Source organism: Neopsephotus bourkii, unplaced genomic scaffold (genome assembly GCF_033783945.1).
Source record: "Neopsephotus bourkii isolate Nb327-2 ecotype Australia unplaced genomic scaffold, CSIRO-AGI_Nbou_v1 NB_1723, whole genome shotgun sequence".
NCBI lineage: Eukaryota > Metazoa > Chordata > Aves > Psittaciformes > Psittacidae > Neopsephotus > Neopsephotus bourkii.
Genome location: NW_026902197.1, coordinates 638,770 through 666,237, shown reverse-complemented (window position 1 = coordinate 666,237; position 27,468 = coordinate 638,770). Strand labels below are relative to the sequence as shown.

Sequence of the window (27,468 nt, the reverse complement as noted above, 5' to 3'; positions counted from 1 at the left end):
TGCTCGGTACCAGCACCGCCGGGCCGCGGGGGGGCGCTACAGCCTCCTCCCGCCCCTCCCACGGCCCCGGCCCCGGCCCCGTCACGTGACACGGGCGGTGGCGTCCGCGTTCCCCGGGCGATCGGCAGAGACGTCACGGGCGCGGCGAGAGAGGCGCGATGGAGGCGGCGGCGGTGGGAGCGCGGGACGGGAACACGGCAGAGCGGGGAGGGAGGGGACGGGATGGGATGGGACGGGAACGAGACGGGACGGGAACGAGACGGGTAGCACAGGGGCGAGACCGGACGGGACGGGGGGGGACTGGCTGCTGGGGGGGGGCGGCTGTGCGGGGGTTTGGAAGGGGGCAGCTCCGGAGGGGCCGGCTGCCGGTGCCCGGTGCGATGGGGGCCGGCTGCCGGTGCCCGGTGCGATGGGGGTCGGCTGCCGGTGCCCGGTGCGACGGGGGCCGGCGCCCAGGGCCCGTCCTGGGGCAGGCGATGGCAGCGGGGCCGTGTCCCGGGGCAGGCGCCCTTGCGGAGTGCCCCGGCGCGCCTGTCCCAGCCGGTGCCCGTCGGCAGGTGACGGCGGGGCAGCTGCGGGAGCGGGGCAACGCGCAGTTCCAGGCGGGGGACCACGCCGCGGCCCTTGCCGCCTACACCGAGGCGCTGAGCCTGTGCGAGGCCGGGCCGGAGCGGGCCGTGCTGCACCGCAACCGCGCCGCCTGCTACCTGAAGCTGGTGAGAGCGCGGCGTGTGCGGCACCGGGCGCTGCGGGGACCTGCCCGGCCGCCCCAGCCTGTCGGGGCTGCCCGGGCCCTCCGCCCCCGTGGGCTCCTCCTCCCGCCGGAGGGAGGCCCTGGCGGTCCCAGGCTGGGCAGTGCCGGGTGTGTTCCCTGCGCACCTTTTCTCCCTGCTGCCCCACATCCCGGGGGGGCTCCTGGGGCCAGGACAGAGTGATCCCCTCCATGCCTGGGCTGGGGGCGTGCTCTGGGCTGCTCTGCCCACAGCCACAGCATCTCTGGTCTCCCACTGTGGGGCTGTCTCTGAGGGAGGAGGGGAGCGCAAGGAACTTGGGGGGCTTTAGCGGGCCAGGAGCACTTGAGAACCGCCAGGGGCCATAGGGCTCCTTGGGAACGCCATGAGGGTTGTGTCTGGGGAAGGATATGGCATCCTGCTGGGCTGATCACTGTCCCCTGGCCTCTGTTCCCATCTTCCAGAATCACAGTCCTCTCCCAGCTCTGCTCTGTAAAGCAGTGGGTGCTGCCCCTGCCCACCCCAGGCCGAACCCAGCGAGGCCTCACATCAGGCGTTTTCCTCTCCATTCTCTCTCTGCAGGAGGACTACACCAAGGCGGAGGCTGACGCGTCCAAAGGTACTGTCAGTGGTGGCTGGCGGGGAGCGGCCCCTGTGCACCGCCCACGTGGGCACTGGGGAGCAGGAGCAGGAGCAGGAGCAGGAGCAGCCCCCTCTTCCTGCAGCCATCGAAGCGGACGGGCGGGACGTGAAGGCGCTGTTCCGCCGCAGCCAGGCGCTGCAGAAGCTGGGCCGCCTGGACCAGGCTGTCAGTGACCTGCAGCGGTGCCTGAGCCTGGAGCCCAAGAACAAGGCCTTCCAGGAGGCCCTGCGCGCCCTGGGCAGCAGCATGCATGAGAAGGTGAGCGGGGAGGCAGCGTGGGGGCTGCCCCGTGGGTGTGGAGGGCTGAGGGAGGCGGCGAGGGCCGAGCTGCTCTTTGTGCTCTGTCTCAGATGAAGACCATGTCCTGCACGGACTCAAAGGTAGAGCAGATGTTCCAGATCTTGCTGGATCTTGAAGAAAGTGATGCGGACAAGAAGCAAAAGGTTTGAGCTCTGGGGAGCGGAGGCTTGGCTGAAAGGCAAGGGGGGAGGAAGGTGTTCCCAGGTCAGCACTGCTGGCTGAATGGTGCTGCCGGGGTGAGGATGGGCTTCCCACCATCACATCCCCTCCTCTTTTGGGTGGCTGCCTTCAGACGTGACTCTCCCCCCCCAGGCTGCGCAGAACCTGATCGTGCTGGCACGAGAGGAGGCCGGCGCAGAGAAGATCTTCCAAAGCGATGGTGTGCGGCTGCTCACGCAGCTGCTCGACACAGCCAAGGCCGACCTGATGCTGGCAGCCCTGCGCACGCTGGTGGGGCTGTGCTCCGGGCACCGCTCCCGGGTAGGTCCTACCAGAGCTCAGCTCTCGTGTGGGACAGGGGAAATGGGTGCCGGGGAGGCTGCCGAGTGTGACAGGCAGGGGGGTGGCACCGGCCTCTGCCTGCAGCCCTCTGGGCTCTCACCTGCCAGGCCTGAGACTGTGAGAGCCTTGTTGTAACTGGGAACTGTCCCAGTGAGGTGATGGGAAGCTCCACGGCTCCCCCAGCTCTCCAGCTGACAGCTGTGCTTGTGCTTGCAGACCACAGCCATCCTGGCGGAGCTGGGGGCCCCTCGCCTCTCGGCAGTGCTGGGTGTGGAGCACGAGCAGGTTTCCCTGGCTGCCTGCAACCTTCTGCACGTGATGTTCGACTCCTTGAAAGAGGGGCTGCAGAAGGACTTCCGAGGCAAGGAGGATGCGGTGGTGCTGGGTGAGTGCTGCTGCTGCAGCGCCAGGGCTCTGGCCAAGGGTTAACGCGAGGTTGAGCTGGAATTTGGGAGCCCGTGGTCATGGCAGCATCTCCTGCCAGCCCTGCCCTGGTAGGGTGAGGCCTGTGCCGGGGGTGCTCACTGCTGGGCACTGTCTCTTCTGGAAGATTCCGCCAAGGACCTGAAGCTGCTGATCAAGCACCTCCTGGAGCTGCTGGCTCTGGAGGGGGCCTCTGCGCATGGCCGTGACAATGCCCTCAACCTGCTCATCAAGGTGGTGCCCAGGAAGTCACCAAAGGAGACCAACAACAGCATGAGCCTGTGGGTGATCGACCAGGGTGAGCAGAGGAGCCTGCAGCATCCCTCCAGGCATCGCGCCCCTTTGCCTCGGCTCTGCTGGCGCGGAGGGGTGTGTGTGTGAGCTTGCCTTCTCCTAGGCCTGAAGAAGATCCTGGAGGTGGGAAGCACCGTGTGTGGCAGCCCGGGCAGCCTGCCCGTGACGGACAACACTCGCATGAGCGCCTCGGTGCTGCTCAGCAGACTCTATGATGACCTGAAATGTGATGCTGAGAGGGAAAACTTCCACCACTTGTGCAAGGACTACGTGAGGTGAGCCTGGGCATCCCCAGGGCATACCCGGGGCAAATGGGGTCCGGTCTCATGCAGCAGCACCCCCATCCCCAGACGGTTTTGCTCTTAGTGCTAAAAGCAGGTTGTGAGTTCCACCAGTGACCGGCTGTGCTGGGTGCAGCAGCTGGGGCTGTGTGTGGCTGGAGGCAGTGGGAGGCATCAGCCTTACCCCTCCCTGGTGTTGTTGCTGCGCAGGAGCTGGTTCGAGGGGCAGGAGCTGGTGGGGAAGCTGCGGGCCATCCAGACAGTGTCGTGCCTGCTGCAGGGCCCCTCGGACGCTGGGAACAGGGTGCTGGAGCTGGAGGGGATCATGGAGAGCATCCTGTCCCTCTGTGCCTCGGTGCGCGAGGCCCACCAGCTGGTGGCTGTGGAGGCGCTGATCCATGCAGCCGACAAGGCCAAGCGCGCTTCCTTCATCACTGCCAACGGCGTCAGCCTGCTCAAGGAAATCTACAAGCACAGCGAGAGGGACAGCATCCGCATCCGGGCGCTGGTGGTGAGCACGCTGCGGCTGCGGCAGGGCCTGGGGCTGCAGCGCGGTCCCCCTGTGCCGCGGGCTCACGTGCGCTGCTCCGGGCTGCAGGGGCTCTGCAAGCTGGGCTCTGCCGGGGGCACCGACTTCAGCATGAAGCAGTTTGCCGAGGGCTCCACGCTGAAGCTGGCCAAGCAGTGCCGCAAGTGAGTGGTGGGGCAGGGAGTGGGGGCGGGGGGGCCGCAGCCGTGCTCATGGCCCCTTGCAGGTGGCTCTGCAACGAGGCAATGGATGTGGGCACGCGGCGCTGGGCTGTGGAGGGCCTGGCCTACCTCACCTTCGACGCCGACGTCAAGGAGGAGCTGGTGGAGGACAAGGCAGCGATGCAGGCCATGTTCCAGCTGGCCAGGGTACGTGCCCGGCGCTGCGGTGGGCTCCATTGCTGCGGGAATGTGCTCCAGGGGGTGGTGGGGCTCACACTGTGGGGCTGGGGACTGTGGAAGGGCCTGGTGGTGCTGGCGGGGCTCAAGGCCTGCCCGGTCCTCTCCATCGTGGGTGTGATGGGCGCCCTGTTACCCTGCAGTCGGAGGACAGGAGCGTGCTCTACGCTGTGGCCTCCACCCTGGTGAACTGCACCAACAGCTACGACCATGAGGAGCCGGACCCCCAGATGCTGGAGCTGGCCAAGTACGCCAAGCAGCACATCCCAGAGCAGCACCCCAAGGTGGGCCGGGCACAGTGCCCCTCGGGAGCGTGCAGCGGGGCAGAGCCCGGGATCCTGAGGGGGACAGGGTGTCCCTGAGGCCTTCAGGGGTGAGGCTGGGGAGCTCACAGAGGATGGCCCCAGGTGAGTGCCAGCGAGCTGAGCGCTGACCCTGCCTCTGGGCCAGGACAAGCCGGACTTTGTGAAGCAGCGGGTGCGGAAGCTGCTGCGGGCAGGGGTGGTGTCGGCTCTGGCCTGCATGGTGAAGAGTGAGAACCCGGCGCTCACCAACTCCTGCCGGGAGCTCATCTCCAGGTATGGGCGAGCTGGGGGGACAGGGAGGGAGCTGTGCCTGGGGGCTGCCGGTGCCCTGCAGCAGCCTCTGTGCCTGTGCGGAGTGCAAGCTCGGGGGAGAGGAAAGGGGACGCTGCGGTGCCTGCGTGCTCCAGCTGCTCCCACTCTGCCCCCAGAGTGTTCCTGGCGCTGGTGGAGGAGGCGGAGGACCGGGGCGGTGTGGTTGCGCAGGGAGGAGGCAAGGTGAGGGTGAGCCCTGCTGTGCTGCAGGCTGGGGGGGGCTGGCTCTGCAGGGGGGGCACTGTGCTGGGGCTGCATGAGCCAGCTGCAGCACTGCTGCTGTGCCTCTGCCTGCAGGCTCTCATCCCCCTGTCCCTGGAGGGCACTGAGGTGGGGCAGACCAAGGCAGCCCAGGCCCTGGCGAAGATCACCATCACCTCCAACCCAGAGATGGCTTTCCCTGGAGAGCGGGTGAGCATGGGCTGGGGCCGGGGCTGCCGAGCAGGGGCCCTGTGTGCGCAGGCAGCAGGGGCTCATGTGGGAGCAGCAGTGGGCCTGGGCTGCTGGGCTTTTGGCTCAGCCCGCTGGGAAGTGGCTCAGCAGCTCCAGGGCCGTTGATCCCAGGTGGGATCTGCACACAGAAACTGCTGGGATGGGTTTATCCTTCCCTGGGGAGCGGGAGGTGGAAGACCCTGGTGTTGGCCACAGAGCCCCGATGGCCTAGGCCTGACCATGGGAGCAGCTCTGCCCTCAGGCCTGGCTCAGGGCTCCCCCTGTACCCCAGCTCCACGGGCACAGCCCCAGGCCCTCGCTCGGGGTTTGAGCCCTGCAGTGCTCCCCACAGATCTACGAGGTGGTCCGGCCCCTGGTGAGTCTCCTGCACCTTCAGCGCACAGGCCTGGAGAACTTCGAGGGGCTGATGGCATTGACCAACCTGGCTGGCATCAGCGAGAGGCTGCGGTAGGGGCAGTGGAGCTGTGCTGAGCATAGGGGGTGGCGGGGGCCAGTCCATCCCAGCAGTGTGCTGCCCTGGGCCAGTCCATCCCAGCAGTGTGCTGCCCTGTTCCTGTCCATCCCAGCAGTGTGCTGCCCTGTTCCTGTCCATCCCAGCAGTGTGCTGCCCTGTTCCTGTCCATCCCAGCAGTGTGCTGCCCTGTTCCTGTCCATCCCAGCAGTGTGCTGCCCTGGGCCAGTCCATCCCAGCAGTGTGCTGCCCTGGGCCAGTCCATCCCAGCAGTGTGCTGCCCTGTTCCTGTCCATCCCAGCAGTGTGCTGCCCTGGGCCAGTCCATCCCAGCAGTGTGCTGCCCTGGGCCAGTCCATCCCAGCAGTGTGCTGCCCTGGGCCAGTCCATCCCAGCAGTGTGCTGCCCTGGGCCAGTCCATCCCAGCAGTGTGCTGCCCTGGGCCAGTCCATCCCAGCAGTGTGCTGCCCTGGGCCAGTCCATCCCAGCAGTGTGCTGCCCTGGGCCAGTCCATCCCAGCAGTGTGCTGCCCTGGGCCAGTCCATCCCAGCAGTGTGCTGCCCCGGGCTGGAGCGCTCACACTTGCCCTGCTGCAGGCAGAAGATCCTGAAGGAGAAGGCTGTGCCCATGATCGAGGGGTACATGTTTGAAGAGCACGAGCTGATCCGGCTGGCTGCAACGGAATGCATGTGCAACATGGCCATGAGCAGGGAGGTGAGGGCTGGCCCGGTGTGTGCTGGGTCCTGCTCTCCCGCATCCCAGCCACCCTCCTCCTCCTCCTCCTCCGCAGGTGCAGGAGCTGTTCCTGGCTGAGGACAGTGACAGGCTGAAGCTGATGGTGCTCTACAGTGGGGAGGAGGATGAGAAGCTGCGTCGGGCGGCCTCGGGAACGCTGGCCATGCTGACGGCCCTGCACCCCCCCATCTGCAAGCGGATCCCCCAGGTGGTGAGTGCCCTGCTGTGGGGTGGGGGCACCCAGGGCACCGGGGCAGCACTGTGACCATGTGCCCTCCCCTGGGAGCCTGACCGACCGCTGTGTGGGTGCTGGTGCGGGGGGCAGCAGGGCTGGGGTGCAGTGCTGAGGCTCCTGCTGCCCCGCAGACCGTGCACTGGCTGGAGATCCTGCAGGCCCTGCTGCTGAGCGCCAGCGCGGAGCTGCAGCACCGCGGGGCCGTGGTGGTGATGAACATGGTGGCGGCCGGGCGGGAGGTGGCCGAGCAGCTCATGGCCAGCGAGGTGCTGGAGATCCTCTCGGTGCTGGCCAAGGACAAGGAGAAGCCACGCGTGGCGCAGGCGGCCAAGGAGAGCCTGGCGCGGGCCGTGGCCTACGGCCTCATCAAGCCCAACCCGGAGCAGGCCTGATGCCCGCCGCTGCCGCACCCGCTGCTGCACCCGCACACGCTGCCCCGGCGGGGGGGGTCCCTGCTGCCCGTGGGGCCGCACGGGGCCGGTGCCCCGGGCCGAGGGGAGCGCGATGGGGATCACCGCTGCCTTTGCCACCGCCTGCCTTAACCGGGAGGGCCCCGCGCGGCTGAGCCCGGCACGGCGGCAGCTCCGCCCGGTGACACCGCACTAAAGCTGCTGTTGGACCACGGCCCGGCCTCTGTCCCTCCCTCCGCCGCCGCCCCGCCCCCGGTGCCGCCTCCCGGTACCGCCCCCCCCAGCCGCCGGTCTTGCAATGGCGGCCCCGGGCTGCGCGTGGCTCGTGTTCGGGTTCAGCACGGAGGAGGCTTTGGGGGAGCCGGGCCCGGGCCTTGGCCCGCGGCGGCTGGAGCCGGGCCCGGGGGGGATCCGCCGCTTGTGGCCCGCCTGGAGCTACGTGGTCGTGGAGACCGGTGAGCGCCCGCCCGCTTCCTCTCCGCGCCGGTCCCCTCGGTCTGTCCCGGTACCGGGCCCCCGGCAGGGACCTTCCACCTCCCATGGCGCCGGCTCCCCAGGGTTTCCCGTTCCCCGTTTCCTCCGCGGTGCCGGATGCACGGGACGGATCCGCCGTCCCCCTGCGGCCCCAGTCCCTCCGGGCTGTCCCTGCCCTCACTCCCAGCCCCGGTGCCCCCAGGATGCTGCTATAAGCCCCGAGTCCCGGGATGCCCTTCTGCCCTATGGGATGTTCCCTTCTCCCCAGTAGTGCTGTACCCCGGGATGCCCTTCTGCCCTATGGGCTGTTCCTTTCCCCCCAGTAGTGCTGTACCCCGGGATGCTCCCTCTCCCCCCCCCCCGGGTCCCCGAGGCTCTGCTCCCACTCCCCCGGATGACCCCGTTCCCCGGCGGGGCTCACGTCCCGCTCCGGCAGGCGCGGGGCTGGAGGTGCGGAGCGCGGGGCGGCGGCGGCGGCTGCGGGGCTGGGCCGAGGCGCTGCCCTCCGAGACCCACCTGGTGCTGCGGGGCGCGACGGCGGCGCGGGCCTGGCGGCGCGGGGCGGGGCTGCGGGCGCCCTCCTGGAGCCGGGCCCTGCCGCGGGGCGCGCCCTGGGAGCCGCTGCCGCTGCTGCCCGGGGGCTTCGCGACGCCGCGGCCCCCGTTCTACAGGGCCCTGCCCGCGGGGCTGCGCGCCCGGCGCCTGGCGCTCGGCTGCGAGCACGTCCTGGTGCTGGGAGCCTGCGGGGAGCTCCACGCGTGGGGCGGCGGAAGGTGAGCGGCGGGGGGGGGCGGGGGGTGCAGGGGGGGATTCGGAGGAGCAGGGGGACATGGGGATGTGGGGGTGCAGGAGAAGGGAGGCAGCGCAGGCAAGAGGTATGTGCACATGGGCCTGAGATTGAGCACATAGGGGCTGAGGGGATGCTGGGGCAGGGATGGATGCTGAGTGCATCACCCCGTGATGGGGAGGTGCAACAGGGATGTTGGGGCACGTTACAGGAAGGACTGGGGGGGTGCAGGTGAGAGGAGGTTGGTGTTGGGGTCACCTCCGGGTCTGACCCGCCAGTAGCTGGAGGCACAAGGCAAATGGGTTCAGGTTTCTGTAGTGTGAGCTCATCAAGGGGCTAAAATAATGCAATAAAGTGCTGACATGACCAGTAGTGTGATCGAGGAGCAAACACCGCTCGTGGCTTTGTGGTCCTATTGCTGCCCCGGTGCTACACATCATTACTGAGCTGCTGTTAGGAACTAAAGTCATTTCGGTTACATACAACTGCTGAGTTACAGCACTTCCCTCCCTCCTGCCCTGAGGGTGAGGGTGCAGGTCTGTCCTCCTTGGTGTTAGGGATGGGGCGTGGGTGGCTCAGGGGTGAAAATGGGGGTGCAGCTGTGTCCCAGGACTGGGGCTCAAGCCTGTCCCTCCTATCCTCCCCCCCATTTCGGCTCTCTCACTCCATGTCTTCAGGCCAGTAGCATGATGGAGGAGCTGCTGTGGTGTCCCAGGTGCTGTTCCTTGTTTGGCCCGGTTTTGCTGCTAGGGCCACAACCCTCCTGCCTGGTCTTGCAGTGCTGCTCCTGCAGATGGTGGCAGGGATTCCCCCATGGGCTGTGGTACCCAGTGTAACACAGCCGAGGTCTGGGGACGGCCCCATCAGCGTCACACAGTGATGTGCAGCTGGCAGCTCACCTGCAGCCCCCAGGGTTTCATTCTCTAGTGCACTCCCTGGGCCTGTCTCTCTTCCAGTCTCAGGTTCTCTGGGTGCTGTGGGGTTGCTTCACTCTGGGCCCTTCACTGGGTGCCCAGCTGGCGTTGTTGGTCCATCAGCTCAGCACAAACATCTCCTTCCCAGGGGCAAGGGATGGCCGGGAACTGCATCCGTGCCTCACCTCATCCTTCACAGGGCAGGGCTCAGCTCCTAAAGGGGCTGCAGGGAACCTGGAGAGGGGCTTGGGACAAGGGCCTGTAGGGCCAGGCCAAGGGGAATGGCTTGAACCTGCCAGAGGGGAGACTGAGCTGAGCTCTTAGGCAGAAGCTCTTCCCTGTGAGGGTGCTGAGGCGCTGGCACAGGGTGCCCAGAGAAGCTGTGGCTGCCCCATCCCTGGCAGTGCTCAAGGCCAGGTTGGACACAGGGGCTTGGAGCAAGCTGCTCCAGTGGAAGGGGTCCCTGTCCATGGCAAGGGATTAGAACTGGATGAGCTTTAAGGTCCCTTCCAGCACAAACCAGGCTGGGATCCTGTGGTTCTGTGATCCCTTTCTTCCTGCTCCACAAAAACCCCAACTGTTTCGGCCTGGATGAGCTCAGTGATGGAGACCTCCTCATGAACACATTTACCAGCTCAGAGCAGTGCCAGTGGCCGCAGCAGCGGCACAACAGCACAGACCTGTCCAGGCGTTGTGCTGCAAGCAGGGGCTGTGAGCCCCCAGCAGCCCCACGGGGACACGGCCACCATGGGGGCACCAGGGCACTGGGGCTGTGAGCCCCCAGCAGCCCCACGGGGACACGGCCACCATGGGGGCTCCAGGGCACTGGGGCTGTGAGCCCCCAGCAGCCCCACGGGGACACGGCCACCATGGGGGCTCCAGGGCACTGGGGCTGTGAGCCCCCAGCAGCCCCACGGGGACACGGCCACCATGGGGGCTCCAGGGCACTGGGGCTGGCGCAGCACAGGAGGGCCCTGGTGAGGACCGTGGGTGCCCGGTGGGGCCGGGAGCTGAGGCTGGGCCCTGCCTGTGTCCCTGTGTTCCCGCAGGCACGGGCAGCTCGGGCACGGGACGCTGGAGTCGGAGGCGCAGCCGCGGCTGGTGGAGGCGCTGGCCGGGGTGCCCATGGGGGCCGTGGCCGCGGGCGGGTGGCATTCGGCCAGCGTCAGCGGTGAGGGCTCGGGGTCCAGTGCGGGTGCCCCTGAGCAGCAGAGGGGGCTCAGGGCAGGGCCTGACGTGCTCCCCCTCCCCGCAGAGGCAGGAGACCTCTACCTGTGGGGCTGGAACGAGTCGGGGCAGTTGGCTCTGCCCTGCAAGGCGCTGGCTGAGGAGCAGGCACAGGGCGAGGATGCGGGAGCAGGTGAGGGGGCTGCCGAGGGCGCTGCTGGGTGCGGGCTGAGGAGCGGGCACAGGGCGAAGATGCGGGAGCAGGTGAGGGAACTGCCGAGGGCGCTGCTGGGTGCGGGCTGAGGAGCGGGCACAGGGCGAGGATGCAGGAGCAGGTGAGGGAACTGCCGAGGGCGCTGCTGGGTGCGGGCTGAGGAGCGGGCACAGGGCACGGACACGGGAGCAGGTGAGGGAGCTGCCGAGGGTGCTGCTGGGTGCGGGCTGAGGAGCGGGCACAGGGCGAGGATGCGGGAGCAGGTGAGGGAGCTGCCGAGGGCGCTGCTGGGTGCGGGCTGAGGAGCGGGCACAGGGCAGGGACACGGGAGCAGGTGAGGGAGCCGCCAAGGGCGCTGCTGGCTGGGGCTGGGCGCGGGCTGAGGGTCGGCTCTTGCAGGGGCTGCAGCCCTGAGCCCGTGCCCGGAGCAGCCGGCGGCCGAGGCCGCCACGTTCATCTCCATCCAGGCACTGCCGGCGCTGCTGGACCTGCCGCAGGAGGCCGAGGTCAGCGAGGTCAGCTGCGGGTCCCGGCACACGGCCGCTGTCACACGTGAGTGCCCGGGACAGGGGGCTGCGGGTCCTGTGCTGGGGGCACCGGGTGATGGACGCTGTCCTGGCTGCAGGAGGCGGTGAGCTCTACACCTGGGGCTGGGGTAAGTGATGCCTTGGGGACGGTAAAACCCCCCCGGACCAGCTCTTGTTTTGTGCTTCCCTACCATTGACAGCTCTCGGTTCTTAAATGGGCATAAGGAGGACTTGGGGCTGTTGGATGATCTGGAAGTGCCTAAAGGGGCTGCAGGAAACCTGGAGAGGGGCTTGGGACAAGGGCCTGTAGGGGCAGGGCAAGGGGAATGGCTTGAACCTGCCCGAGGGGAGACTGAGCTGAGCTCTTAGGCAGAAGCTCTTCCCTGTGAGGGTGCTGAGGCGCTGGCACAGGGTGCCCAGAGAAGCTGTGGCTGCCCCATCCCTGGCAGTGCTCAAGGCCAGGTTGGACACAGGGGCTTGGAGCAAGCTGCTCCAGTGGCAGGGGTTGGGGCTGGATGGGCTTTAAGGTCCCTTCCAAGCAGGCTGGGATTTCATTCCCATGAGGTTTCCGAGCAGAGCACTTGTACCGGATGCTCTCCCATTCCCTGCCCCGAGCTCCCTCAGGGGCAGAGGCCCCAGGGCCGCACATGGCCCCTCTGTGCTGTCTGCAGGTAAATACGGGCAGCTGGGACACGGGGACGACGCCAGCTCTGACCGGCCCCGGCGCGTGGAGCACCTGGTGGCCGAGGGGCTGCGGGCCCAGGCAGTGGTGTGCGGGCCCTGGAGCACCTATGTCTGCGTGCGGGAGCCCCCGCGGCCCCCCAGCCCCACGGCTGCCTGCAGTGAGGACCCCGCTGCTGCCGGAACCAGCCCTGGCCCCACGCTGCCATCAGCCCCCCAGGACCAGACCTGCACGGACTCCGGCCCCCAGGGGCTGAGCTCGGAGCCCGACCCGGGGCTGCACCTGCAGGAGGGCTGGAGCTGACCCCAGGCTGGGCTGGAGGCAGTTATTACACCTGCGCTAAGGAACGGCTGCGGTGGTGTTTGTGCTGTGGGCAAAGGAGGGGCCCAGCTTAACACTGAGCCCACGGCTCCCCAGGGCCCTCTGGTCCCCCCCAGACACACACACTATACACATGTACATACACGTACATACATTTATTATTCCAATGAACAGTACATACAGTTACAGAGCAAGGAGACGGAACCTGGAGAATAAATAACAGTGAGTGGGGCACTGTAGTGATAACAAGGTGCACATCAGTCATGATCAGGGACAGACACATCTGTACAGAGCCTCCTTAGCAAAGGTGCAGCCAGGCCCCATGGCCATGCTGGGCCCAGCACAGGGAAGGCAGCGCAGGGCTGTGCAGAGCTCACCCTGGGGCTGCCCAAGCTGCCCCCTCCTGTGTGCAGGGACCAAAGCCTCATCCCTGTCCTACCACGGGTCCCTTCTGCTCCAGCAGTGCTCAGGCACCAGCAGGGTACAGGCCACAGGGCCAGAGGAGCTCCAGGGGGAGGCCGGGTCAGTAAAGGCCCTACTGCTCCCCTAGCACTCCCTTCCCCAGAATCCCCCCAGGCCGAGCCCGCAGCAGGGGCGAGCCCGCAGCAGGGGGACCCCACAGGCTCACTCACGCCCAAAGCCCCCACTGCCCCAAGCCTGCTGGGATGTGGAGGAAAGCTCTGCTGATGGCCAACAGCTACAGCAGGGACAAAGGGGACAAGCCCATGAGGAAGGGCAGCGAGGGCCCGTCTGTCCCAGAGCATGCTCAGCAGCGCAGAGCCCGTGCCCCTGCTCACCCCAGGCACCCCTACCCTAACGTGACCCCTTGAATGATGAACGTTTGCAAGAGTTTCCCCAATAAAAGCAAGGTTTTAAAAGCGCCCCCTGCGGCGCCAGGCCCAGCCCTGAGCACAGGCTGCTGCGGGCTCTGCCATCACCCTCACTACACCTGGGAGCAGGCACGCCGGGCCTCAGAAGGCAGTGGTGGTGGTGGAGTTGAGGACGTGGGAGCCGCTCTCAGATCTGGAGGCCTTTGAAAGTTCGCGCTGTGGGAACAAGAAGCAGGAGCCCGGTCACGTCCCAGTCAGAGCTCTCGGAGCCCAGCAGCAGCACTGGGGCCTCAGCAAAGCAGGACAGGGCCAGTCCTGCCCAGCGGCCGGAGCAAAGGCAGAGCTGGCAGGAGCAGGAGCCTGCCTCCATCACAAACCAACCCAGCCCCATGCCCTGCCCCGGGGCTGTGCCTGAGCCTGGGTGAGCCTGGCAGCAGGGCAAAGAGCTCAGCACATCCCAGCTTAGCTGCCACCAGGCTCATGGCCACCTGGGCTCAGCCCATGCTGAAGGGGGGGTGAAAGGCCTCCAGCCAGCCAGAGACAGCAGAGCCGGCTCCAGCAGCAGGAAACACCTTCCCCACAGCTGAGGCAGCTCTCAGCACACTGCAGGGACCAAGAGAAAGGCAGGAGAGATGCTGCCAGGGTCCCTTTGCAGGGGACAGCGAGCAGAGCCCCATGCCAGTGTGTGACCAATGAGCCCATGCAGGCAGCAGGAGAAAGCTTCCCTTGCCTGGGGGGGCCAGGAGAGCTCCGCTCCCGTTTCCTGCTGCCTGGGCTAGGACAGCGACAGAGCAGTGCTGCTGCAGGCCCCGGGGGGGACAGGGAGCACCAGCAGCCCCAGAGCACCCTGCACTGAGGGACCGTGCCCATGGGGACAGGGGAAGGACTGGGCTCAAGCAGCTCGAGCCAGCCCCAGCAGCAGGGCTGTGCCAGGGGCCTGGGCTGCACTCCTCCTGTGGCTGTGGCTGCTCCCCAGTGCCTGCTCAGGGCTGTCCTGGGACAGGGGCAGTGCTGGCCTTGGCCACAAGACCTCAATTTGAGCTCTCAATGTAGAGCCAAAGAGCTGCTGCCCGTGGGGTGCTCTGGGAGGGGGGAGCCCCTCCTTGTGCTGCCCAGCAAAGGGAGTCGGGGAAAGAAGAGGTGAATTACCACAAAGTCAGAATAGGAGCTGGGCACACAATTAATGCTCTGGTTACGCTGGGCGGGGGCTCTGGGGGTGCACCCACCACTCAGGGCGGCTCCGTTCAGCTGCAGCGCGTTCTCCTTGTTCCGCTCCCTGTGGCCGGGACGGGGCGGCCTCGCGGCAGCACGGATGGGGGTCCGGGCAGAGCCCACCTGCGGCGAGAGGGGCCACAGCACTGAGGCAGCACCGCAGCAGCTCCAGGCTGCAGGAGCCCTCCAGGGCCACGAGCAGCACCGGTGCCTGTTGAGCCCCCCCCGGGGCAGGCCCAGCACTGAGCAGCAGCAGGAATCGGGGCTGGAGGGAGAGCTCCTGAGCGCTGTGGCCGCGCTCCTCCTCCTCCCTCCTGTCCCAGGAACACCCAGCCAGGACGGCAGCAGCACAGCCCAGCCCTGCCCAGCGCAGCAGCACAGACAAGCAGAGGCTGTTGCAGGAGCAGTGGAGCCCAACGAGACAGCAGGGCTCACCCCTCTCCCCCGGCAGGTCCTTACCTTCCCTCCGGAAGGAGGCAGCTTAGACTTTGGCGAGTGGTGGACGACGGCCCCGACAGCCGAGCGCATGGTGCTGTTGAGTGTCACACTGGAGGTGGAGGTGCCATTGAACTGCAGGGAAAGCAGAGCCCGTGTCACCAGGGAGGAAGCTGATGGCTGCACCACGCTGGGCAACCCAAGGGGCAGGGGCCGGCTGCGCAGAGCCTCCAGAGCACAAGAGGGGCCCCAGCCTGGCCCCAGGGGGAACAGAGGTTCCCACAGCCAGGGCCCTCCCCCAGCTCCCCAAAACCCCCCCATCTCTGCACAGGACCAAGGGCAATGCGAGTGCAGGCAGGGCTGCGGTGACCCCCCGAGGCCCAGCGCAGCCACGCTGCTGCACACACAGCTTTACCTTCCGCATTTTGCTGGGGGTGTGGGGGCCCAGCACCCGCCGCTTGATTGGGGTCTGTGGGATGCTGCCGTACATCATCTCTGCCTCCATCTGCTGGCTCTTCTTCAGTTGCTGTGGGAGACACCAGCGCTGACGGCCCAGCCGAGCGGCAGCACAGCTTCTGCCAGCCTGGACCAGACAGCCCATGGCACAGCCATGCAGCAGCTGTGACAACAGGCTTACAGGTACCCAGAGCCAAGGGGCTGCTCCGGCACAGCTGGGACCAACAAAGGGGCTCCACTCAACAGACACTGACAGACACGGACACCAGTCCGACTGTCACAGAAAGGTGGCTGCACACAAAGCTGCTTCCAGGCAGAGTGAGAATAGAGAGCAGCAGCAGGGCCAGCTCCCAGCCAGGCAGGGCAGCACAGGGCCAAGACACTCACTGAACCATCGGTGTGCAGTGCACCATCAAGGAGCTGCTGGCACGCAGCGCAGCAGAGGCTCACGTGCAGCTCCGCACTCACCCGCTCCTGTTTCTCCTTCTCTTTCTCCAGGTGGTAGAGCTGCTGCTGCTCCATCACGTACTCCATGACCTGCTGCCCCCTCATCATGAAGGGCTCCCCCTGCTCCTCCTCCCAGGCCTGGACCCTGCTCTGCAGCTCCTCCTGCAGCTGATGAGGACACAAGGGCAGCGTAGTGAGGCTACCCCAGAATGGGGAGATCCCTGTGCCCAGGGACACACTGCTGCCCCGTGTGCTGTGCTTGTCTCAGCGCTATGCAGGCCTAGCTACAGCTTCTGCGGGGCTGAACCTACCTTGGAAAGTACCTTCTGCAGCTTTGCTCGCTGCTTCTCTTCTTTCAGCAGGTTTCCCCCACGGTTGGCGAAGCGACTGGGGTCAGATGCTTTCCTCTGTACAGAGGAGAGGTCAGGGGAGAGCCCAACACACGCCCTCAGGACACCAGCCCCAGAGGAACCATGCCTGCTGCAGAGTCCCAGCACCAACCACAATGCTGCAACAGTGCCCCATCCCTCACCAACACATGGGGCTCTCAGTGCCTCCTTGGTTATTCCCAACAGCACTTTACACACAGAAGCAGACATGTGCACTGGTGCTGACCTAGCCCCAAGCCTGGCAGAGCACGCTCCTGCCCGGACAATACCTCCAGCTCCAGGAACAGCTTCCAGTTTTCCTCCCATTTCTGGATAGCTCCAAACAGATCTTTGTGTGCTTCATAGTAGTTCTTCATCTTCTGCACCTCAGCATCATGGAGCTCAAGCAGGGTCTCTGTGTAGTCCTCTGCAGAGAATACAAGAGCATACTGAGGAGGCAGCTGGAATCCCAGCTGTGACCAGAGTGCAGCCCTCGGGGCAGCAAACACTCCCCAGGGGAGTCAGCAAGCAGGGAGAGCCAGCACTCACCATCGTAATAAGCGCTGAAGCCTTCCCTCTGCTCCTGAGCGTAGAAGCACTTGTCCCAGTAGACAGCCAGCTCTGCCCGGATCGCCTGGACCACGGACTCCATGTTCTGCACCTTCATCTCCTCCAGCTCGTCCACTTCCAGCTGCAGCTGCCAACAGGAGCAGAGCACAGCCTTAGAGAAGGCAGCATAAGAAAAGGAACAGAACAGGATTTATCTTCTGCATAAACCGCTTTCTCAGCCAGGGCAGTTGCCAGTACCACATCCCCAAGGGCAGGATTTGTCCTATTTGCCTTGCACCCAACTGTGGGAAAGATCTCCGTTCAGGAGTGTGAGACACGGAGCTGCTGCCCCCTGCCCTCCCACTCCGAGGCACGGGATGGTCCTTACAGCTTTTATGGTTTTGGCCCTGGACCCAGCCATGTGCACTGCCGAGGCCACTCTCTTCTCCTCGGGGATCTGCAACCGTTCCCAGAGCACGAGGATCCTGGAGCGCAGCTCTGCACACACGGCTTCGTTCAGGGACCGCTGGGCTTCCAGCTGCAGGGGGACGGCTCCAGGTCAGTGTGGCCCCATAGACACGAGCAGATGCTGGCTCATTGCCCTCAGAAAGCTCCCCTGGCATTCAGGCTCACTGATCACCGAGTGATGCCCATTGACACCCCCCCACTGTGAGCGGCACAGCCTCAGCGAGCCAAGTACCTGCTGCAGCAGGTGCTGGAGGGCACTGATGTTGTCCTCAGATAGACAGAAAGCATCCTCGTCCTCGCACACCACGTCCCGCTCAAAGCTCGTGTCCGGAGTGTGGTCCAGCTCCTCCATGAGGAGGATGATTTGGCGCTTCCTGCTGACAAACTCCTCTCGCCGCTTCTCCTGGAGGTGAGGAGCAGTGTCAGGAACCAGCGAGCCCCTCGTGTGCCCCTTGGCACAGCCCTCGCCCCATCCCCATTACCTTCTCGGTGGTCAGGGAGGCCACGTGGCGCCTGTAGCGATCCAGGTCCTGCAGGCTGGGCACAGCGCTGCTGTCGATGCTGAATGGGGTTGTGCAGAGGATGCTGCAGAGGTCTTGATCCTGTTCTTGCAGGGTTTTGAGCTCCTGCTTCCTGTCCCTTTTCTGCTTCAGCATCACTTCCACGCAGGCACGCAGATTCTTCTCCATCTGCAGGATGGTACTTCCTTCCTCTGCCTGCAGGAGCCCAGGCATCACCCACAGCTCTCCTTAAAGCTCTTAAACAAAACTTAAGACTCTTTAAACAGAGACACAAGCCCTTGCGCTGAGTAAGGTGCACCCCAGGAAGGCACAAACACAGCAACGCACAAAATGAGATGCTGAAGGCCCCTGCCCTCCTCCCATCCATCTCCCTGCGAGGAGCCACAGAGCCTCCAGCCCTAGCAAGCATCAGCAAAAAGGGCTCTGGATGAGCTCCGGCCTCCCCAGGACGCCAGGCAGAGGCCAGGCAGCAGCCGAGTGGGAGAGGGCAGTGGCACCTCACCTGAACGGGGTCCAGCTGGAGCTCCTTGCAGAGAGTGTCAAGCTCATTCCGGCAGAGGGCAATGCTCTTCAAGAGACGGTTCTTCAGGTCCTTCTCCTCCAACACCATCATGTCCAACAAGCTCTGCAGCACGGGCGCGGTCAGAGGCATGGAGAGGGGAATGGGCAGGGAACAGGGGCTGTAGAGCGGGCCCACGGCCCCAGGGGAGCCCCGGCAGCGCACGGCCATGTTCCCGTGTGCTCCCACCGGATCCGGCCGGCCCCGAGGGCGCGCTCCCGGTTGAGCTCCAGCCGAGCGGCCCCAGCCCTCACCTTGATGTGCACATTGAAGGCGCAGATGCGCTCCAGGCGCTGCTCCTCGGGGATGCCGATCTCGTCCCAAATGTCCCGCAGCTCCGCTAGGGCTCGGTTCAAGTGCGACACGGCCTCGGCCTCCACCACCTCACTGCGGGCACCGGCACAGCGACATGAGCGACCGCCGGGGCCGCGACGACACAGCCCCCTCGGCGCACCCTTCCTCCGCCCACCGCCCCTGAACCCACGACCACGATCACGACCCGGACCCGGACCCGGACCCGGACCCGGACCCGGACCCCCACGACCCCGTTCACCCCGCTGCCAACCCCCCGCGGTCCCAGTTTCCCCCCGCGGTCCCAGTTTCCCCCCCGCCGCCGCCGCCCCGGACCTCTCCCTCATGGCTGCCGCTCCGCTCTGCGCCCGCCGTTCTCTCCAGATATAAACTTGCCTCCCGGACGCGCTGATTGGCTGCCACCAGCAACAGCGTCACCGCCGGCCCCGCCCACAACGGCCGTATTACAGGTCGGCCCCACCCCAAGCCGGCCATCAGCCAATGGCAGGCAAATCCCTTCGGCCCGTTTAAACCAATCAGAAGCGGGACCAGTGCCGTTAGGTCACAGATAACGGCGCTCCGTGTTTGACGGCAACCACGTGACCGTATGCGGAAAGCCCCACCCAGGACGGTGCCTCGGCGCACCGCTCAAACCGGGACTCCCATCCCCGGTGCCGCCGCCGCGCCGGGAGCCGCCGTTATCGGCCTCAGGCCCGAGCCTCGGTCATGGCCTCCATGACGCGGGCGCTGTTGGTGATGGCCGTGGTCAGGAAGATGAACTTGCACCCTGCGGGAGAGGCCGGGCTGAGCCATGGGGAGCGCCCTGGAGCCGCGGACCGCCCCCCGTCCATCCCCGTGGGCTCCAGCCGCGGCCCAGCTGCAGCAGGGAGCCCTCGCTCCTACCTCGCTCCTTGCCGAGGAAGCGCAGCGCCGCCATCTCGGAGAAGGTGCAGCCCCCCAGGAACACGGCGAGCACCACGCGCTGCGCCTCGGCGCTGTCCTCGGCCGCGCTGTCTGCACAGGGCACGGGCTGTGGGACCCGCAGCCCCGGCCCCCCCCCCAGCCCCGCACCGCCGCTACCTGACACCGAGAACTCGTGCCCGTTGAGCAGCCGCACCACCTCCTCCAGGCCCTGCCAGCCCCGGCGCTCCAGCACCTGCGGCAGGGCAGGGGCAGGGGTGAGCAGTGGGGACCCCGGAGCGCAGGCCGGGCTCGGGACACGCGTGGGGCACTCACCTGCTCAATGAGCTTGCAGCTCAGGGGCACGTAGGCACCGCTGAACACATACGCCATGTCCCGCGGCAGCTTGAGGTCGTACTCGCCGTCCAGCCGGGGGATCTGCAGAGACGTGCGGTGCTTGGGGCACAGGACCAGTCCCTCCTGGGGCTCCACCGGGCCCTCCGAGGTGCAGGCAGGCAGGGGCAGAGGCTTTGTGGGAGCCTTGCCCCCACCTCCTGCCCCACTTCCCCAGCGCCAGCAAACAGGGCCTGGGTGTTGAGGGCAGGTATATCCCCTCACTGCCATCCCAGGCCAGAGGCCACGGAGCTGCCACCCCCGAGCCAGGCAGCTGCACGTGGCCAACACTGCTGCTGGAGCAGGGCTGGAGGGTTGGCAGTGCCCAGCCCTCCACTGCACCCGTGGGGCCCAGTCAGGACAGACCAGGAAACCGCAGTGAGCCTCTGTCCAGGGGAGACCCCCCCCTGCCTGGGGTGGCTGCAGCTCCGGCCCCATGCGCTCCATGGCTCCGTGGGTGCTGAGCCCACAGTCACGGGCACACACCAAAGCTCCTCTGGCCCCAGTGGGCACACGGGCAGAGCAGGAGCCACACGAGCACATACCAACCCCAGCTTCTTGCTGATGGCTCGAAAGTTGCTCTTCCTGGCCAGAGAATTAAACGCATCCGTGATCTTTCCTGGAAAACAAGTCAAAGAGAAACAGCTCAGACCCTGGGGCAGAGCCACACAGAGCCGCTGGCAGCGGGGCAGACAGGGGTGTGGGCAGCTCCCGCGGGCAGAGCCAGCACCGGGGCCATGCTCTCACCAGCAGCCCGGTCCGTCACCAGCTTGCTGACCCGGCTCTCCACTGCGGTCAGAGTGTCCCCAGCCGCCTGCTCTGTCAGCAGCCCGATGCGCTTCAGGTTGTGGAAGGTCAGCAAGTGCTCAGGGCCGTAGCTCTGGGGAAGGGGCAGCCAGATCAGAACCGCATCAGCACCGGTGCCACCCCCGTGGGAGGACAGGCTGCTCAGAGCAGCCCAGCAAAGGGCAGGGGCAGGCAGAGCCAGGGGCTGTCCTGCAGGGCAGCAGGAGGGAGAAGCCCCGTCCCACACACGCCTGCTGTACACTGAGCCACTGGCTAATGCTCACCTGCAGGTACTGGGTTTTGAGGGAGCGATAGTCTTTGGGGACGAGACCTGTGGGAGCAGCAGGGTGAGCTCTGTGCCATGGCTGTGGTGCTGCGGCACCGGCCCTGCGCAGGTGGGTACCTCACCGTTCTCCGTGATGGACAGGAGGCACATGAGGCGCAGGCTCTCGATGGGGGACACCTACGTGGGTGCAGAGCAGCTGGTGGAGGCTGCTGCCAGCTCCCCGCTGTCCCTGCCACAGCCTGTCCCCCGTCCCGCCCGGTCTCACCTGCCGGTCAATGTGCTCCTCTATGAAGCTGGTGCTCTCACGGATGTCGAAGCCCTCCAGGAGAGCTGCAGTGGGGGCAGAGGCACCGTCACCTCACCATGCCCAGGGCTGCGGTGAGCTCAGCCTCCCTCAGGGAACAGGGCAGGCTCATGATGCTGTGCCCCCAGCCCACCATTCACCAGCCCTTTGAGCATGTGACTTTGACCCTATTGAGGATCTGAAGACCCACCCCAATAAAATGATCTGGAAGTGCCTGAAGGGGCTACAAGAAACCTGGAGAGGGGCTTGGGACAAGGGCCTGTAGGGACAGGCCAAGGGGAATGGCTTGAACCTGCCCGAGGGGAGACTGAGCTGAGCTCTTAGGCAGAAGCTCTTCCCTGTGAGGGTGCTGAGGCGCTGGCACAGGGTGCCCAGAGAAGCTGTGGCTGCCCCATCCCTGGCAGTGCTCAAGGCCAGGTTGGACACAGGGGCTTGGAGCAAGCTGCTCCAGTGGAAGGGGTCCCTGCCCGTGGCAGGGGTTGGAGCTGGAGGAGCTTTAAGGTCCCTTCCAACCCAAACCAGTCTGGGATTCCATGCCTTTGACCACACAGGTGTGAGGTTGCCCAGGCCCGAGACAAGTGAGGCTATCGGTCAGAGCAGAAGTTGTGGAGCAAGGCCTGGGATGAGCGTAGCAACAGATGGGGAACAGAGAACAGCACTCACAGTGTTCGGCCTTGATCATCTCCTGGAAATCCTGCTTGGTTTTCTTCTTCATGATGGACTCACAGGCACCAATATCTGCAGAGCCAGAGATGGGTGTTCAGAGTAACAGGCTCTGCACGGAGCTCATCCCCCCACTGCAGACACCTGCACCAATGGCCTCCAGTGCCCTGCCCACAGCCCAGACCCTCTGTCCTTCTGGGGACTCACAGAGCCCTTTGGGCCCCCAGTCTCCCCAGTGCCCAGCCCCAGCTCCTACGCAGGCTCAGCAGGCGATGCTCTTGCTTCAGTCCCTTCAGCTCCTGGGACACGAAGTTCTTCATCTGCTTGATGTCCATGCCGCGGCGCCGCTGCGGGAGGCAGAGCGCGGTGGTGGTGATGCAGTGGGGAGGGACCCTGTGGGTGCCCACCCCCGGTGATGCTCACATCGTACTGGGCCTGCAGGGTCCGGGACTTCTGGCTCAGGAACCCGAACACCCTGGAGAAGTGCTCGTTGCGAATCTGGCTGAAGACCTGCAGAGAGCACCCACCAATGTCCCGTGCCCCAAGCACCCGCCTGTGCCCGGGGCCCGTGTCTGCAGCAGGGAGACAGCATGGAGTCCCCACTGGGACAGCCAATGTCCACAGCACCGACTGCCCGGCCCGCAGGGACTCTGCTGGAGACAGGAGCCCAGCGGGGCCTGCAACCACGCTCCTCTGGCCTCCCTACCCTGACCTGTCCCATGCTCGGCTCTGAGGCCCAGCAGCACCCAGCTGCTCCCAGCTCAGTGAGCAGGGGGAACCCCTTTCCCTTGAGGCACATAAAGGCCAAACGCTCACCTTGTCCTGGGCATTGAGCAGCACCTTAATGCTCTTGTCAGAAGAGGTGACGTCTGGTCCAAAATCCACGCTCCCTGCACAGGAGGATGAAGAGCTGCAACAGACATGGCCGTGCACGCTGGCCCTGCTGCAGAGAGCCTCCAGCAGCCCCAGATCTGCCTGTGGGGAACAGCCTTGGCCACAACGCGGTGCCGGGTCTGTGGTACCAGCATGAACCCTGGGGACTCCACTACGTACGTGGCTGCAGAGTCCCATTGCCCTGCCGGCCACCTACCGCACTTGATGCGGAACGTGTCATCCACCAGCCCCTCGTACACCACCTGGGAGCACAGCGCTGTCACGTAGTCAGTGTCTGCAATGAGAGCCAGTGCCGAGCTGCACCCACAGCACCTCCTGCACCCCACATCCACCCCACAGCTTCCCCTGCCCCTCCGGGCACGCTGCCAGCCCACGCTGCTCCCCATGGCCTGCTGCCTGCCGTGCTCCAGCCCACCTCTGTCCATGAGGAAGACGTTGCCAATCTCAGGCTTCCTGCCCTGGCCATCGCCCTCGCTCTCCTCCTCCAGGTCCCGCCACAGCTCGTAGCTCATCTGCAAGGGGCAGAGCGTGGCAGCACCCAGGAGCATGCACGGGCTCCCATCAGCCTGCCCCAGCCCCAGGCCCTCGCGTGGGCCAGCCAGGACGTGGTGCCCCACAGAGACCCCAGCTGCAGCTGGCACAGGGGGCTCTGCAGCACCCCAAAGAGCAGCAGATGCTGCTGGGGCTCCCCCTGCCCAACCTTGCTGCTGGTTGGGACACAAAGGAAAGCTGGGTCCCCCTGCCAACCAGGCAGGTCCCAGCACAGCCTAGGAAGAGGCCACACAGCTGATGGGGCTTAAGCTGCGCCCTCACAGGGCCCGGAGGCTTCCCGGTGCGTGGCTGTACCTTGGCACATCTGCCGATCCCATAGGCCCTGCTGAAGGGGCCGTACAGGGAGTTCAGCAACTGCAGTGCTCGAGCGATGGAGTTGATCCAGCGGTGATCTCCCTCCTGCAGGACCACGAGAGCTTTGGGCAGGCTGGTGGGGGAGGAACCAGGGAAGCATCGGGGGACTTGCATGGGACAGAGCACGCCCCGGGCTTGGGCTTCCAGGAGGAACGTGCTGGGATGCCCCAAAGCTGCTCAGAGGGAGCAGACAAGGGGCCAGCACAGGGTGTGTGTGCAGGGGCATCACAGCCCATGGGAGCAGCCGCCTCTGGCAAAAGCCACCCCGGGACCGAGGGGGATGTCACTCATCAGCTTCCTGAAGAGAGCCCAACAGACAGCAAGGGAGGAGCTGCGTCCTGGCAGCATCACTGCACTGACCAAGAAGTAGTCACGGAAGAACTCGGGCAGCTCCATGCTGATGATGTCCTCGTCCAGGGGGAGCAGGTAGAAGGACCACTCGTCACAAGTGACATCTGGGTTTGGGACAGGGGAAGGTGATGGTTATCCACCACAGCCCTGTCAGGGTTCTGGGAAGCAGAGATGGGGCTTTGCCAGATATATGGCAGGACCCTCTCTCCTCCCAGTGGTGCCGATGCCACGGTGGGCACATGCCTGCAGGCAGCCAGGCCTGAGGGAGCCACAGCTCCTGCCCACACTCCCATTCCAGCACAGGGATCCCAGCACTGGGATTCAACTGGGATTCTGCAGGTCAGAGCTAGTGCGGGGAGGGAAAGGGGCAGCCCCACAGCACCACTCACCACCAAAGACTCCTTCTTCCTCCAGCACCATCTCACAGGCATAAAACTGGAAGAGAACGAGACCCTCAGGGCCCAGCCGTGCTCTAAGCACACAGAGCCCTGGTGATGGAGGGATCCTGATGATGGAAATATCGTGATGCTTGGTTTCACTGAATGTTTCTGGGTTACAAATGAAGGATGTTTGGTGCCTATAGAAGGGGGGAAGGCAGAAAGGCTGCGTGGGCAGACAGAGTGATGGGGTCACGGGCAGCTGAGCACGGTCACACTGACCTTCTGGGGGCTGAAGATGATTTTGTACTTCCTGCTCCTCCCCGACATCTTGTCCGCATTGATAATATCTGGGGGTGAAAAACATGCAGAGTCTGTGAAGGCCACGCAGCCCCTGCCCTGGCACAGCTCCTCCTGCCCAGTGAGGGCCTCAGCACCCCAAATGCCTGGGGCCGGAACTAAAACCCCAGGCGCATACCAAGTGTCCTGGGCGCTGCACTCACCAGCGATGTACCGCATGGTTCTGATCCGCGGCCGGACGAGGAAGCAGAACCTGCCATGGCAGAGGCAGTGAGAGGCCCCTTGTGCCTCTGCCCCCCCTGCCCTGGACCCTCAGCAGCTCTGCCTGGGGTCCAGCAGAGACAGATCCAGAGCAGGATGCGGCGCCTCCCCTGAAACCTGCCCCACATCCTGCCCTGCCAGCCCCTGTGCCCCACTGCCACGGTGAGGGACTCACTGGTCGCTGGAGCTGGGGGCAGGCCGGGTCTCCACCTTGTACAGCTTGTCCACGTCGTGCTGCTGCAGGGGGAGGCCGGGCTGTGAGCGGGCAGCGCAGGCAATGGGGGCAGCGCGGGCACTGGGCATCTGCCCGCCGGGCCCCGCGGTACCTTGAGGATGGAGACGTTGGCGATGCGGTCCAGGGGGCTCATCAGGTCGGCCTCGATGAACAGGTCCTTCTTGCCGGGGAGCTGCGGGCAGGCGGGCAGGCGGCTCACCCCGGCTGCTCCCAGCGCCGAGCCCCCCGCCGGTACCGCACCGACCCCGCCGCCCCCCCGGCCCGGTCTCCCCGCCCGGACCTGCTCCAACAGGTAAATGAGCTGGTCCCGCGCCAGCCGCTTCAGGATGCCGAAGTCGGGCGCCTCGGGCGCGTCGCGGCTGCCAGGGGAGGCCATGACGGCAACCGGAACATCAACCCGCGGCCGCGGCCCCGCCGGAACCCCCGCGCCGGAAGTGCGCTGTGCCATGGCAACGCAGGGGGCGGGATATCAGCTCTGTGCACGTTTATTGGCTGTCGCGTCCCGCATCGCCCGCGGACCCCGATCCCGCTTCCGGTCCCTCGGCGCGCTCCGCCCAGAGCCGGTCCAGCGCCGCCTCCAGCGCGGGGCTCGTCCCGCGCAGGCCGGACACCACCTGCGCCGCCCACCGGAAGTACTCCTGCACGCGCTCCGGCGACCACCCTGCGGGGACACGCGCGAGCCGCGTCACGAGCCCCGCCGGGAGCCGGAGCCGGGGCCTGCACCGGGAGCACCGGGCGCTGAGCGCCGCCCGCCGCCCGCTCCGCTTCCCCCGGCACCGTCCCGCTCTCTCTCACACCACCTCCCCCCAGACACCCGCTGGGCTCAGAGCCGCCCGGTTGGACCGGGAACCCGCCCGGCCCTTGGCAGGGAGCGGAGCAGCCCCGGCCGCAGCGGGCCCGGTGCTCCCGTACCTGCCGGGGTGCAGCGGGCGATGTCCCGCAGGTTGTGCAGCTTGTCGGCCAGCTGCAGCAGCTTGGCGCGGGGGCTGCGGCCCGGGGCCCGCTCCACCTGCAGCCGCTTGCGCTCGGCCCGCGGCAGCTCCTTGTCGTCCGTCACCTCCCGCACCAGGCCGGTCACGGCGGCGCCGAACCGCGCCTCCAGCTCCGCGAACGTGGTGTCCGTGTCCTCCACCGTGTCGTGCAGCAGAGCGGCCTGCGGGGGGGCGGGCGGGTCGGGATGGGGCCGACCCCGCGGCGGGGAACACGGGAGGGGAAACCGAGCATCACCTGCAGCAGCTCGATGTCGGTCACACCGGCCTCGCAGGCCAGGATCCGGGCGACGGCTGAGGGGCAGAGCAGGGTGATGGGGAGCGTGGGGCAGCGAATGGGTTAGGGTTAGGGGGGTGGGCTGCGGGTGAGCAGGAAGGGCAGGCGGGGGACTGTGGGGCCAGGGACCAGAGGGAGAAACCAGGGACGGGGGGAACCCGTAGGAACAAGTGGAAGGTTGTAGGGGGAAAGCAGGGATGAAAGAGGGGGCTGTGAGGACAAGGGGAGCTGTGGGGATAATGGGGAGGGATGTGGAGACCGCAGGGACGGGTCAGAGGGACAAGGGAGAACCGGGGGACAAGGGGACAAGGCAGTGGCAGAGCGTGGGCAGACCCCCAAAACCGCCCCGAGCTCGGCCGCGGGGGGTCTGCCCCGACCGGGAGCAGGCCAGGGTGCTTTGCTGGGCCCGGGTCGGGCCGGAGGGAGGGCCCCGTGCGGGGGGGTGCCGGGCGGTCTCCGCACCGATGGGGTGGTTGATGAAAGGGGTGCCCTCGGGGTCCTTCCGCCGCTGCTCCCGGTGCTTCTGGGCCGCGAATTCCGCCGCGTCCAGCAGCCGCGCCGCGTCGGAGGCCATGGCCAAGGCGGAGCGGGCGCGGGAGGAGGCGGTGCTCCCGCGGCCGCTCACAGCTCGCCGGGCCCCGGCCCGCCCCAGGGCACCCGGTACAGCAGCGTGCCGTCGGGGGCGCGCACCTCGCGGCCGGTTTCCGGGCCCGGTGCCGATCCTGGCGCGGCGTTCAGCGCCTTCCGGTCCTGCCGCAGGCGGCGGTGCGGCGGGGGGCAGGCCCGGCTCCGCAGCACCCTCCGCACCACGTCGGGGCTGACACCGAAGCCCCGGGCCAGGCGCTCCAGCGGCCACTCCTCGGGCAGCTCCTGCCGCAGGAACCTGCGGGCACGAGCACGGTCAGCGGGGGGCGGCGGTCACCGGGGAAGGGTCACCGGGCCCGGCCCTGCGCTCACCGCATCTGCTCCATGGCCGACCAGGTCAGCGTGCGCTCGGGGGCTCCGCGCTCCCTGCCCGGCTCCCGCCGCCGCTGCCGCGGCCTGAGAGGGGACACGTGAGAGCCCCGGCCCCGCAGCCCCGGTGCCGCCTCCCCGCCCCTCTCGGCCTCCTCCATCGCGGGGTCCGGCGGCTCCGGTGCCCCCCACCACGCCGCCGCCGCCCGCCGCGAGGTCCCGGTGAGCAGCGCGGCCGCCCTCAACCCGCGCCGCAGCAGCGCCGCCATGGCACGGGAACCGGGCGGGGCTGCGCCGGGGGCGGAGCCGGGCCCGCCGGGATGCCCGGAACGGGCGCGCCGGGGGTCACGGGCACAGGGCAGCCACTGAG

At 66.7% G+C, this 27,468-nt stretch overlaps 6 protein-coding genes across 8 annotated transcripts in view; 3 read left to right on the top strand and 3 right to left on the bottom strand.

The window, feature by feature from the left end:
- CIB1 (calcium and integrin binding 1) overlaps positions 1-27,468 on the top strand; it is a 40,333-nt gene that overhangs the window by 662 nt on the left and 12,203 nt on the right. The window lies entirely within an intron of this gene.
- On the top strand, positions 48-6,997 carry UNC45A (unc-45 myosin chaperone A). Of its 2 annotated transcripts, XM_061376633.1 has the most exons (20): positions 48-173; positions 558-716; positions 1,314-1,350; positions 1,457-1,632; positions 1,725-1,817; positions 1,987-2,154; positions 2,392-2,560; positions 2,726-2,896; positions 2,996-3,167; positions 3,384-3,684; positions 3,772-3,866; positions 3,929-4,070; positions 4,244-4,384; positions 4,551-4,678; positions 4,834-4,900; positions 5,015-5,128; positions 5,502-5,617; positions 6,217-6,334; positions 6,411-6,566; positions 6,722-6,997. In XM_061376633.1, exons 1-20 carry the CDS (start codon positions 159-161, stop codon positions 6,980-6,982), a joined length of 2,799 nt encoding a protein of 932 aa, XP_061232617.1. In that variant the 5' UTR covers positions 48-158; the 3' UTR covers positions 6,983-6,997. The 2 variants fall into 2 exon arrangements, with proteins under 2 accessions (XP_061232617.1, XP_061232615.1); XM_061376631.1 differs by lacking the exon at positions 48-173 and having other exon boundaries at positions 437-716.
- Positions 7,145-12,079, top strand: RCCD1 (RCC1 domain containing 1). Its single transcript, XM_061376642.1, has 7 exons — positions 7,145-7,455; positions 7,911-8,247; positions 10,225-10,346; positions 10,431-10,535; positions 10,956-11,108; positions 11,182-11,211; positions 11,755-12,079. The coding sequence occupies exons 1-7, from the start codon at positions 7,299-7,301 to the stop codon at positions 12,066-12,068; spliced, it is 1,218 nt and encodes a 405-aa protein (XP_061232626.1). The 5' UTR covers positions 7,145-7,298; the 3' UTR covers positions 12,069-12,079.
- Positions 7,247-25,326, bottom strand: VPS33B (VPS33B late endosome and lysosome associated). Of its 2 annotated transcripts, none has more exons than XM_061376636.1 (24): positions 25,159-25,326; positions 24,970-25,050; positions 24,819-24,898; positions 24,586-24,635; positions 24,365-24,432; positions 24,095-24,140; positions 23,715-23,809; positions 23,295-23,399; positions 22,864-22,960; positions 22,645-22,722; positions 22,371-22,444; positions 21,978-22,064; positions 21,811-21,901; positions 21,555-21,629; positions 20,853-20,917; positions 20,710-20,764; positions 20,586-20,632; positions 20,263-20,395; positions 20,061-20,134; positions 19,459-19,560; positions 19,303-19,378; positions 19,126-19,236; positions 18,907-19,009; positions 7,247-7,263 (listed from the first exon to the last, which is right to left on the bottom strand). In XM_061376636.1, exons 1-23 carry the CDS (start codon positions 25,324-25,326, stop codon positions 18,930-18,932), a joined length of 1,938 nt encoding a protein of 645 aa, XP_061232620.1. In that variant the 3' UTR covers positions 7,247-7,263; positions 18,907-18,929. The 2 variants fall into 2 exon arrangements, with proteins under 2 accessions (XP_061232620.1, XP_061232621.1); XM_061376637.1 differs by having other exon boundaries at positions 24,819-24,880.
- PRC1 (protein regulator of cytokinesis 1) lies at positions 13,058-18,717 on the bottom strand. Its single transcript, XM_061376612.1, has 14 exons — positions 18,497-18,717; positions 18,186-18,405; positions 17,875-17,997; positions 17,334-17,567; positions 17,084-17,254; positions 16,772-16,921; positions 16,384-16,531; positions 16,125-16,261; positions 15,778-15,873; positions 15,488-15,634; positions 14,979-15,089; positions 14,588-14,698; positions 14,066-14,251; positions 13,058-13,132 (listed from the first exon to the last, which is right to left on the bottom strand). The coding sequence occupies exons 1-14, from the start codon at positions 18,715-18,717 to the stop codon at positions 13,058-13,060; spliced, it is 2,130 nt and encodes a 709-aa protein (XP_061232596.1).
- HDDC3 (HD domain containing 3) lies at positions 25,364-27,401 on the bottom strand. The gene is made up of 5 exons (XM_061376644.1): positions 27,102-27,401; positions 26,607-27,027; positions 26,106-26,161; positions 25,791-26,031; positions 25,364-25,539 (listed from the first exon to the last, which is right to left on the bottom strand). The coding sequence occupies exons 2-5, from the start codon at positions 26,716-26,718 to the stop codon at positions 25,364-25,366; spliced, it is 585 nt and encodes a 194-aa protein (XP_061232628.1). The 5' UTR covers positions 26,719-27,027; positions 27,102-27,401.

Coding starts and splice junctions, on each gene's coding strand:
- UNC45A (XM_061376631.1), top strand. CDS start 477: ATGGCAGCGGGGCCGTGTCCCGGGGCAGGCGCCCTTGCGGAGTGCCCC. Junction 3,168..3,383: donor TTGTGCAAGGACTACGTGAG/GTGAGCCTGGGC, acceptor GTTGCTGCGCAG/GAGCTGGTTCGAGGGGCAGG. Junction 4,385..4,550: donor TCCCAGAGCAGCACCCCAAG/GTGGGCCGGGCA, acceptor CCTCTGGGCCAG/GACAAGCCGGACTTTGTGAA.
- RCCD1 (XM_061376642.1), top strand. CDS start 7,299: ATGGCGGCCCCGGGCTGCGCGTGGCTCGTGTTCGGGTTCAGCACGGAG. Junction 11,109..11,181: donor GCACACGGCCGCTGTCACAC/GTGAGTGCCCGG, acceptor TCCTGGCTGCAG/GAGGCGGTGAGCTCTACACC. Junction 11,212..11,754: donor GCTCTACACCTGGGGCTGGG/GTAAGTGATGCC, acceptor TGCTGTCTGCAG/GTAAATACGGGCAGCTGGGA.
- PRC1 (XM_061376612.1), bottom strand. CDS start 18,717: ATGGCCGGCTTGGGGTGGGGCCGACCTGTAATACGGCCGTTGTGGGCG. Junction 16,262..16,383: donor CTTCAGCGCTTATTACGATG/GTGAGTGCTGGC, acceptor TATTCTCTGCAG/AGGACTACACAGAGACCCTG. Junction 15,635..15,777: donor TGCAGAAGGTACTTTCCAAG/GTAGGTTCAGCC, acceptor TGTCCTCATCAG/CTGCAGGAGGAGCTGCAGAG.
- VPS33B (XM_061376636.1), bottom strand. CDS start 25,326: ATGGCACAGCGCACTTCCGGCGCGGGGGTTCCGGCGGGGCCGCGGCCG. Junction 22,961..23,294: donor GGATCGGCAGATGTGCCAAG/GTACAGCCACGC, acceptor TGCCCCTTGCAG/ATGAGCTACGAGCTGTGGCG. Junction 20,135..20,262: donor GGTGACGGACCGGGCTGCTG/GTGAGAGCATGG, acceptor CTTGTTTTCCAG/GAAAGATCACGGATGCGTTT.
- HDDC3 (XM_061376644.1), bottom strand. CDS start 26,718: ATGGCCTCCGACGCGGCGCGGCTGCTGGACGCGGCGGAATTCGCGGCC. Junction 26,162..26,606: donor TTTCATCAACCACCCCATCG/GTGCGGAGACCG, acceptor TCTGCCCCTCAG/CCGTCGCCCGGATCCTGGCC. Junction 26,032..26,105: donor CCGACATCGAGCTGCTGCAG/GTGATGCTCGGT, acceptor GCCCCCCCGCAG/GCCGCTCTGCTGCACGACAC.